General features: G+C 42.8%; 1 protein-coding gene across 1 annotated transcript; it reads right to left on the reverse strand.

Annotated features, from left to right (window-relative positions):
* Nucleotides 1-3,658: 3,658 nt before the first annotated feature.
* Nucleotides 3,659-6,105, reverse strand: LOC112080888 (sulfotransferase 2B1). Its single transcript, XM_024146817.2, has 6 exons — nt 5,853-6,105; nt 5,282-5,490; nt 5,031-5,157; nt 4,838-4,935; nt 4,140-4,320; nt 3,659-3,985 (listed from the first exon to the last, which is right to left on the reverse strand). The coding sequence occupies exons 1-6, from the start codon at nt 5,989-5,991 to the stop codon at nt 3,858-3,860; spliced, it is 882 nt and encodes a 293-aa protein (XP_024002585.1). The 5' UTR covers nt 5,992-6,105; the 3' UTR covers nt 3,659-3,857.
* Between the last annotated feature and the right edge of the window lie 5,629 nt (nt 6,106-11,734).

Here is an 11,734-nt window from a genome sequence, read left to right on the forward strand (position 1 = left end):
AAAAGAGCAAGAGGGTAAGTAATAATATGGGGATGAGGTAGTTGGGTGTGCTATTTACAGATTGGCTGTGTACAGGTACAGTGATCGGTAAGCTGCTCAGACAGCTGATGCTTAAAGTTAGAGAGGGAGATATAAGACTCCAGCTTCAGTGATTTTTGCAATTCGTTCCAGTCATTGGCAGCAGAGAACTGGAAGGAAAGGCGCCCAAAGGAAGTGTTGGCTTTGGGGATGACCAGTGAAATATACCTGCTGGAGCGTGTACTACGGGTGGGTTTTGCTATGGTGACCAGTGAGCTGAGATAAGGRGGGGCTTTATCTAGCAAAGACTTATAGATGACCTGGAGCCAGTGGGTTTGGCGACGAATATGTAGTGGGGGCCAGCCAACGGGAGCATACAGGTCGCAGTGGTGGGTAGTATATGGGGCTTTGGTGACAAAARYGATGGCACTGTGATAGACTACATCCAGTTTGCTGAGTAGAGTGTTGGGGGATATTTTGTAAATGACATTGCCGAAGTCAAGGATCGGTAGGATAGTCAGTTTTACGAGGGTATGTTTGGCAACATGAGTGAAGGAGGCTTTGTTGCGAAATAGGAAGCCGAATCTAGATTTAATTTTGGATTCGAGATGCTTAATGTGAGTCTGGAAGGAGAGTTTACAGTCTAACCAGACACCTAGGTATTTGTAGTTGTCCACATATTATAAATCAGAACCGTCCAGAGTAGTGATGCTAGTTGGACGGGAGGGTGTGGCCACAATCAGTTGAAGAGCATGCACTTAGTTTTACTAGCATTTAAAAGCAGTTGGAGGCCACGGAAGGAGTGCTGTATGGCTTTGAAGCTCGATTGGAGGTTTGTTAGCACAGTGTCCAAAGAAGGGCCAGATGTATACAGAATGGTGTCGTCTGCGTAAAGGTGGATCAGAGAATCACCAGCAGCAAGAGCGACATCCTTGATGTATACAGAGAAAAGAGTCGGCCCGAGAATTGAACCCTGTGGCACCCCCATAGAGACTGCCAGAGGTCCGGACAACAGGCCCTCCGATTTGACACACTGAACTCTGTCTGAGAAGTAGTTGGTGAACCAGGCGAGGCAGTCATTTGAGAAGCAAAGGCTATTGAGTCTGTCGATAAGAATACAGTGATTGACAGAGTCGAAAGCCTTAGCCAGGTCGATGAAGACAGCTGCACAMTACTGTCTTTTATCGATGGCMGTTATGATATTGTTTAGGACCTTGAGCGTGGCTGAGGTGCTCCCATGACCAGCTCGGAAACCAGATTGCATAGTGGAGAACGTACGGTGGGATTTGAAATGGTCGGTGATCTGTTTATTAACTTGGCCTTAGAAGATTTTAGAAAGGCAGGGCAGGATGGATATAGGTCTATAACAGTTTGGGTCTAGAGTGTCTCCCCCTTTGAAGAGGGGGATGACCGCGGCAGCTTTCCAATCTTTGGGGATCTCAGACGATACGAAAGAGAGGTTGAATATATGTCACACAGGGACAGAGTTCATGCTGACCCCCAGAAATAGCTCTGGCACACCACTTTGTAATGGAATCCAGTGGTGAACCCTGACGTCACTGACAGCTGAACACAAGACCCATGACACAGAAGCCCCGCAAAGACAACTTCAACAACCAACCCAGACTGAATAACATGACACGCATTAGGTGGACATACTGTATGTGGTTGTATATTTTAGCAGCATCAATGAGACAACCGGAGCACTATGATAAAGACACTTGACCGCAATATCTGGTCGGTGAGACAGTACTGTCTTGAACGCTTTCATAACACAACTCATAACACAACACAACCATCTTTCACATTATTTTAGTTGAGCAGCACATGGAATCTGGGATTAGATAGGCCTAATGATGATATATGCCTATATGTTAGCATCAGTCACATAGTTTCCCAACAACTCAGGGCTATGAACCTTACTGATGGAAATACAGTAAGTAGATGAGCTATATATGGGAAATCCAGGTTGTTCGGAATCAAGCTATGTGGACTGATGTAACAACAGCTTTTTATGTACACGTCAGCCTTTCTGGAGATAATATATGAGCCCTTCTGCTTGATGCACTGCCACACACTGGGAGTATTTCCAATGTGTCAATGTCAGGGAGTTAAATGTGTCCCTCTCGGATCCCATCAGCAGGCTAATGAGAGGGACCGGCTGACAGCGCTAGCTAGGGAGGAGACATGGTTTATTCATCTAGCTATTGRAGCACAAGCCAAGATGCAGGAGAAACTTCACTCTCATTCAGTTAACTATAACATTTAGATTTCTTTAGAGGTGGAAAAACCTAACTACAACAACAAATAGGTCACACACAATATTTNACTGCCAGAGGTCCGGACAACAGGCCCTCCGATTTGACACACTGAACTCTGTCTGAGAAGTAGTTGGTGAACCAGGCGAGGCAGTCATTTGAGAAGCAAAGGCTATTGAGTCTGTCGATAAGAATACAGTGATTGACAGAGTCGAAAGCCTTAGCCAGGTCGATGAAGACAGCTGCACAMTACTGTCTTTTATCGATGGCMGTTATGATATTGTTTAGGACCTTGAGCGTGGCTGAGGTGCTCCCATGACCAGCTCGGAAACCAGATTGCATAGTGGAGAACGTACGGTGGGATTTGAAATGGTCGGTGATCTGTTTATTAACTTGGCCTTAGAAGATTTTAGAAAGGCAGGGCAGGATGGATATAGGTCTATAACAGTTTGGGTCTAGAGTGTCTCCCCCTTTGAAGAGGGGGATGACCGCGGCAGCTTTCCAATCTTTGGGGATCTCAGACGATACGAAAGAGAGGTTGAATATATGTCACACAGGGACAGAGTTCATGCTGACCCCCAGAAATAGCTCTGGCACACCACTTTGTAATGGAATCCAGTGGTGAACCCTGACGTCACTGACAGCTGAACACAAGACCCATGACACAGAAGCCCCGCAAAGACAACTTCAACAACCAACCCAGACTGAATAACATGACACGCATTAGGTGGACATACTGTATGTGGTTGTATATTTTAGCAGCATCAATGAGACAACCGGAGCACTATGATAAAGACACATGACTACAGTCTCTGGTGGATGAGACAGTATCCTTACTGTCACAAATGCTTTCAATACACAACTCACCATCCTTCACATTATTTTAGATGAGCAGCCKATAGAATCTGGGATTAGGTAGGCCTAACGATGATATCCGCCTATTTGTTAGCATCTGTCACATCGTTTTCCAACAACCGTACTGATGGAAGTACAAGACGTATATGGGAAATATATGGGAAATCCAGGTTGTTCGGAGTCAAGCTATGTGACTGACGTAACAACAGCTTTTTATGTACACGTCAGCCTTTCTGGAGTTAATATATGAGCCCTTCTGCTTGATGCACTGCCACACACTGGGAGGATTTCCAATGTGTCAATGTCAGGGAGTTAAATGTGTCCCTCTCGGATCCCATCAGCAGGCTAATGAGAGGGACCGGCTGACAGCGCTAGCTAGGGAGGAGACATGGTTTATTCATCTAGCTATTGCAGCACAAGCCAAGATGCAGGAGAAACTTCACTCTCATTCAGTTAACTATAACATTTAGATTTCTTTAGAGGTGGAAAAACCTAACTACAACAACAAATAGGTCACACACAATATTTGTTTATATTAGCGTATCAGTTTTATTATATTATTTTACTATATTAGCTTATGTACATTACATTTACATTCACAAAAACACGGAGAACATCCGTGGGAGAATCCCAGGACTTGTATGAACCGTATCCATCAATCTCCGGCGGCATGGAGGATAAGGGCCCTCCCCTGATCCCCAGAGGCCTGTCCTCCTACTCCTCCTACTACTCCTCCCCCTCAGGACACTCCCACAAAAAGGTCTGAGGACAGTCTTGCATCTGGTAGCTGTAGACGGTGTCGAATAGACAAATCTGGTCCTCTGTGAAAGTGTTTCTCCAGTCACCAATTTTACCTGCAAACAGAACAAGGTCTTCATTATTATGGCCCATCTCTCTCCACAGCACTGTGAGTGCAGGGGAGGCCTACGGTACTGTTCTATCCTTCTGGCACTGACTGACACATATCTCTAGTCAGGATTGTACTCCTGTTGAGCAATGGAGCCTCACCTTTCCGCATGAATTTGCCTTTGCTGTGGTCCATGATCTCCTGTGGGACTAGGGTGTAGTTCACCATGGCGTTGTCTCTCATGCTGCTAAAGCTGCAGTGTCTCATGGAGCTGGTTAACTCCTCACCCACTAGGGGGCACTGCAGGAAAGTGCTGATCTTCTCCATCGAGCCTCGCAGGTCCTGAGAAAAGTCAATGCTCTTATTATAGATACGGACAAAGAGGGTTGTTTTCACAAGAGGCTGAATTGATCTTCTATGTCTAGTCTATCAACAACATTTGTGGCATACTAAGAGATCAAACGCTCATTAGGTCAGATACAGTGAATATCTGTAATGCAAGCAATTCTTTTTCCTAAAACAATGTTCATGTGGTATTTTATGTGCACCTGTTTGCCAAGAATAAATCATAATGTCACTTAAAATAGCATCTCACAAAGGTCTATTTATAATCTATGACTAATGTTTTCATGTCTGAAGGATAGCCTATTTCTGTACTTAACACAACCTCAGAGACTCATGAGACTGTAATACAACTGCTGTGATACAAGTGTTGTGTTTTGATGCCCATAAATGAACATGTCTACAATATGGTTAGGGGTGACACAACTGCCATGAGGAAGAGAGAATGTAATGGGGTGTTTGCAATTTATGACAACCACAATAAATAGCAGACATTAATAGACAAGAGTTATCCTACCAGCCACATCTCCTCATAAGAGATATAAAGAACATTTGCCAAGACTTCTGCTTGTCTCGTCCAGRCTTTCACATGATCGAACCACGACCCATAACTCACTGTAAAAAGGGTAAACGTTGGATTAGATCTGACTGTTAACAGGAGGATTACATCCCAGAATTGCTTGAGGTACAAATCATTAGTGTCAACTCACCTGATCCCTCCAGAAAACTATCCAGAAACTCATCAAATGAGTTGGGTTCTGGGAGGAATTTGGCCATTTTATGGAAGTGGTAATATGACACAACAACATCTTTGGGGTTTCTGGTTACATAGATGACCTAAGAGACGAGGTAGAGATAGTGTCACTTGCTATCAATATATTATTTCCATAGAGTTGATTTAGAAAAAAAGGAAATGTCTCACAGCATTGAGAATAGTTTCTTCAACATAACCACATCCTACCTTAGCTTTGGAGCCCTGGAGTGCAGAAGCCAGCAGGTTGTAGGGCAGGTGAGTGGTGATGATTCGGGGCCCTTGGGTGGCCCCCAGCACCTTTGCACTGTAATACTGTTCCAGCCAGGGGGCTCGGGCCCAGTTGGGAACAGTTTTGGAGAGTTGTGGGTCCCCTCTGTTTTTCACAAGAGTGACAATCTCCTGCATCCAGGTAGTCCCTTTAACCAGAGATCACAGAGGGAAAGAAAGAAGAGAGTTAAAGAGAGAGAGAGATAAGAGAGAACTGTACATCTAATACCTCTGTCTTCATTGAATCCCTCCCTAAACCACTACTTCCATAAAGACAGGTGGTCTGAGAGAAGTGGATGTTGAAAACAATTCATTAATGACAAGTAAAACCAACCGTGACAATACAATAACCTACTGTAGTCTGTACATATACAGTTATTAAAGCCCTGACCGTTTTCTTCAACTGCAAAGTGTGTGAAAGAGGGAGAAGTACTATAGTTGGCTAGTGTTGCAGCATGTCTAATGTGTTGTGACACAGAGCAGAGGTGTGACAGAGCTGTCCCGTCCTTACCTGATTTGGGGTAGGTGGCGATGACGGTGTCCCTGTCCTGGAACTTGAAGTGGCGGGCATAGTTCAGGGAGTCCTGGGTGTGAATGTGCCCAGGGAATGAGATGTGATGGAAGGTCTCTGTCACGTCCAGCCTGGCCATGTCTGTCTGTCTGCCTGCCTGTCTGACTGCTTGTCTACTTAACTGACGGTCTACCTTTTGGTCTGCCTGTGCCTGTCTCTCTGTCTGACTGACTATCTGTGAGGAAGTATGAGATGATCTGGCTTGCTACAGACCTTAAATAGCGAAGCAGTAAGATACAACAGGAACTYTAAGAGGAACTCATTGGAGGAAAGCTGAGTGGGTGTAGCTGTAGCTGTAGAAACCGTTTAACGTTGTCTGGATGGAGGGGGATTTCCCAGGAGGAAATGAATGGTAGGTACTGTAGCTATGGGAATTACCATTTGTATAGAGATCATTTTCTTTTGTACAGATGAGGTTGGGGCTGAGTAAAATGATCCGCACTGCCTGTACATAAAAACTGTCTCTGAGCCTGTTGGTCTGGGTCGTAAAAAAGCTGGAATCCTTAGTTGATACATCCATTTTTGGACTTATAAATTAATGATATATACTCATTGATGCTTAAGGAATATAACTTTATAAATGTCTCATGAGCTTAGTTCAACTGTCCTACTCCATCAGAACCCAAAATACAAGCTTGATTTACTCCAATGATTGTGAACAATGTAATTGTAAACAAACACTGTATAGCCTCAAAACATGGTTAAAGGCCAGAGAGAATAAAGTAGATGTCACACGTCAAAATGTTGATTTATGACCCTATGTCCTGCTGACGTGTGCATGCCCATATTTGGGCTTCCGGTCAGGACATCCTGGTGGGGCGGGGGGGAGGAGGAAGTGACCATGTGTTTGGGCATCCTGTTCCTGGTTCTCACGGCTTAGAGTGCAAAAATAGTTTTATGATGTTTTTGAAGTTGTCATGATGTTTGATGTCTAGTGTCCAGGTTGAACGAGGTGGGGGGACATTTCAAAGAGTAAGGCCTATTTTATTGCCCTCCGGGTTGTTGTCTATGAAACACGAATGTCCTGGGGTATTGGGCTTTGCAGACGCCTTATAAAGCCCCAGAACAATACATGCGTAAGACTGTACATGATAACCCCCGGAATATTAAACAAAAATMACACCTATGCCAATTTTCGGTATGTTATGCGCGTCTTGTCATGAACCCAGTGACCAAAGCATTGAGGAAGTTCTGTGTGAAGCTCCAGAATGTTTTAAAGGATTTTGGYGTACGAGTGAGGGACATATGTCGTACATATTCCAGCCGGAYGATTCTACGGTAAAGATATTCACAGACAGTGGCCCCAAACCCCTTTATCAGGCAAAACCTGGGAGTTTTTCTCCTGCTCTGCGGATGAGAGAATGGCTAAAGATTAGGCTGGCGCTCTGTAAAATTGAACAGGCCCTGAGTGGTACAAATGTGCCCGGTTATGCGTTGGAAGAACAGGTCTGCGACCGCAGTGATCTGAAGGCCCTAAGAATCGCTTCAATGGCCTATAGCCCTGACGCCAAAGTGACAATTTTAGCCTGTGAACTTTATGATGGTGCTAATGCTACAAAGTCTGTCAATTCTCCTGTATCTTCCACAGCATGCAAAGATGTAAACTTTTTTATTCCTGTGTTTAGTTTTAAATGGGTGGATTATCCAATTTTCATAACACTTATGAATAAGCCGGACAGTCTTTTCCAAAATCGTGAACAATTACAGCGCTGGCCGCGGCTGTCCTTGAGACATAGCCAGGACCTAAAGGCCCGACGGATTATATACCCCTGGAGTGAAAACTTACAGAGTTTTGATGGACCGTGCAAGAGAGCCAGGCAGTTTGATGGGGAATTGGACACAGATAATGGGGGGTGGCTATTACAGGCCCCTGTATCTGTAAGAAAGGCATAGTAAAAGACCTTAATTATGAACGGCTATAAATTGTATGTACATGATTTTTTGAATGAAATAAAGATGTTTTTAAAAGCAGTATCTCACCACGTCCTGTACTCTCTCGTTTTTCACTCTTACCACAGTCTGTCCCTGAGAAAAAAACTTGCGGAAAAAGCCATGTGCGCGCGTGGGTGTGTGTGTGTGTGTTAGAAACAAGGTCCCTTCGTATTGTGTACATTTCAAGCTTTCAACAACAATCTAAATAATGTTTCTAGGCCTAACACACTGTTGAGTTTRCTATTTAGTTGTCTTTATATGTACATGCACCGAGCTTCCAGGTGGCTCCAGCCTATGGTTGTTCGGTGCATGTACACCGGGGAGATTAGAACCCCAAAGAAAGATCCTAAAGGTAATTTCAGGTTTAGGTTTAGGGTATAATAACTTTAGTGAAACCGCATTTCACACTATGTACAGACATAGAGAGGCAACACATAAAGGTGTAACAGYGATGAATGGATATTCAATGTACAACAGTGGTCTTCTGTAACAAGCAATACGTGTTAAATATGGGCCACAGTCAATCATGACAGCCTCTTTAGGAAAGGCCTTTACTTATGACTTAAACAGAGATTCATTTTTCTACACAATCTTATCATTAATGCTGTGGATAAATCAGGTGTTTCTAGGTGGGCTTAAACAAATCTACAGTGAAACAAAAGTGTACATTTTACACACATGTTTATTGACTTTTAAAAAGACCACAGTAACATGACAGATATAGTGGAGATGCATGCTACACAAATCTGCTAGTGGATAATCAATGTACAACAATAGACTTAGGTAACAAGCAATACGTGTTAAATATGGGCCACAGTCAATCATGACAGCCTCTTTATGAAAGGCTTTACTTATGACTTAACAGATTCATTTCTACCCATCTTATTCATTAATGCTGTGGGCATACCCCAGGATTTACATGCCGGACGGATTATCTAGCCATGGAGGGAAAATTACGGGCTTTGATGGAGTGTGCAGGCGTCTAGCGTCGTGAATTGGAAACGAATAATGTCAGGGCTAACCAGGACTTAATCTGTAAGAAAGGCATAGTAAAATACATTAATTATGAACGGCTATAAACTGTATGTACTAAATATTTTGAATTAAATAAATGGTTTTAAAATGTATCTACCTTTTAACGATAGAATATGTCCTTTCCATCTATCACCCAAGCATGCCCCCGGAGAAAAAAACTTGCGGAAAAAGCCATGTGCGCGTGCTGTGCGGTAGTGGATTGTGTGTGTTTCAAACAAAGAAAAAGGGGCGGGGTGTGTTCATAAATGTCTATGCGGCTGCGCTCAAGCTTCTCTCTCTCTTTACAATATCCTGCAAAACAGAGGCCTACCCCCAAAACAAAAAAAAGTGTGTCTGTGTTTTACGGACACTTACGCTTCATTAACAGCCTTTCAAAACCTAATTTAGCCCACCCCAGAGGATGTGGGGCTAAAAAGTCAACAGCCCAGAAATAATAGCTATGTCTAAGACCGCCCCCAGCATGAGGTGCTAGCCCCTTGAACATTGTGGATGTTATAGTAATATTAAACAGGAGTTATATGTGTTTAAACCGATGACAAAATTATTATTTATTTAAGTCAAATGCACAAATTTAAAAATGTATATAACATTTAATATTATCTAACGTTCGCAGGATATGCAACATTAAGCCACCTGCATCCCGGGATAAATGATATGGAACCGCTTCATAGAATGGAATTCCGAAGAGCACGGATGGACACAGAATTTTACGAGATAATTGTTTTTTAATATATTTTTAGGCAATATGTTAAATGGACGTATTCTTATAAGTTAAAATTTATCTATTCGTAAAATACAGGTTAACATTATCGAACGTCTGTTATGATACCAGAGGCTACAGGGCATAATGGATGGGAACGACAGAGTTAGACGGGGATTCTCAGAAGCAAACTCGCCCGTCCTTTACGTAGCCCATTCACTATACACTATTTTCACTAATACACGTAACCCACACTATACACTACCCCCCCCCCCCTCCCTCCCGACTACGGAAGAGCAGATGAAACAGAGACAAATCTGCGGGCTTGTACTGAAGGCCTTAACCTAACTCAAACACAAGCCAGCAGCCCAGGACAGATAAAACAATAATCGGTGAATCTTCCTTCCTCATGGACTTTTTGAAGGGGAGTTGAATATTAGAGGTGATTTTGTATATATATTATCTAGAATGATAGGCATTATTTCTAGGCATTTACATGTATGTTTTTAAAAATGAAGGCTATTTATACATATGAAACATTGTTTTTATTCATACTGTATGTAAACAATAGCTTCTGCCCTTAGGGTCTACTTGTGTGATGATTCGTTACTTGAGAAATGAGACCAAGTTGAGACGCTGGACGAGGTGGATAAGGTATTATAAAGACAGTTTATTCAGAGGTAAAAATATCTGGCAAAGCGTGCTGCACGGCCCGTTCGTCCTAGTTCTTAGGGAACTATCGGAAGAAGGACCCGAAACATATTGTGCAGTTCAAGTTTACAGTAAATGACGTAGGTAGATTCTTGTAGTTCGTGCTCCTGACTGGTCGCTGTAAGTGGAGGCCCGTTCCCTCCACGCTGGTGTCCATGCCTCATTGGTTCCTGGCACTGTTCTTTGTTCCTGGAAACCAGCCTAAAGCAAGGGTGTGTGTGTGTGTGTGTGTGCATGTGCGTGTGCGTGTGCGTGCTCGTATAATGGCATGCCTCCCTTATCAGTGGTAAAAAAGGTCTGAGTCAGCCATCCTCCCTGCGTGGGGGAGTGAGGTTTGTATCTGTTACGGGCAGATGGTGTTTAATGTGGGGTGTAGCAAGATATTTGCAACAAAGTCTGCTTTAATAAGGAAGGCATTATAACAGTATTATAGCTATGTGTTAAGGTCAATGAAGACAGCATTTCTTACACTTGAACCGCTTATTAAATCAGACCTCTCAGATCAGAAAGTATGATTAGAAACCATGGCCAACTATATTCAATCTGTGATTAGAAACGATAATTAGAAGCTATGACAAAACTATGATCAAACTATGATAATAAACTATGAACAACTATAAAGACAGGGCTGTATGTGTGTGAATGATGAGCTATTTTTAAGTGTGTAATATTCTCTCTCTCTCTCTCTCTCTTCTCTCTCTCTCTCTCTCTCTCTCTCTCTCTCTCCTCTCTCTCTTTCTCTCTCTCTCTCTCTCTCTCAAAGTATACCCTTCCACTCAATGTATACCAAAGTAGCAAATATTTAACAACGTTTCAACATCAGGTAATGCAACATTTATGAAAGACAATGAAATACAATTTTAGGCAATTATCGATATAAGTTGTTACATAGTGTGCAGCTACGACAACTTTAGGTAATATACTCTCTCTCTCTCTCTCTCTCTCTCTCTCTCTCTCTCTCTCTCTCTCTCTCTCTCTCTCTCTCTCTCTCTCTCTCTCTCTCTCTCTCTCTCTCTCTCTCTCTCTTCTCTCTCCGGCTATGAAAAAGACAAGAGATAGAACATTGACTCCTGAGTGTTGATAGGTCTTAGATTTTATAGACAGGGTAGACAGGGTAGACAGGGTATAGACAGGGTATCTGTAAAACACAATGTGACAACTATTGAAGATGCAAAAAGGGTTTTCAGAAATATATTTGGTTGACAGATTTGTATTTTATAAAAAGTAATATAAAAATGATTAGAATTTTTAGTATTATTATGTTACATGCGAGACATACCCAGAAATGTCAGCGTAGACAACTTGGTATAAGACACATGTATGTCTGAGGAATTTTAATTATGCGATTTCAGTTTTTTGAATTTGGCGCCCTGCACTTTCATTGGCTGTTGTCATATCGATCCCGTTACGGATTGCAGCCCTAAGACGTTTTTAAGGGCTCCTC

Source organism: Salvelinus sp. IW2-2015, unplaced genomic scaffold (assembly GCF_002910315.2).
Source record: "Salvelinus sp. IW2-2015 unplaced genomic scaffold, ASM291031v2 Un_scaffold16568, whole genome shotgun sequence".
Taxonomy (NCBI): Eukaryota; Metazoa; Chordata; class Actinopteri; order Salmoniformes; family Salmonidae; genus Salvelinus; species Salvelinus sp. IW2-2015.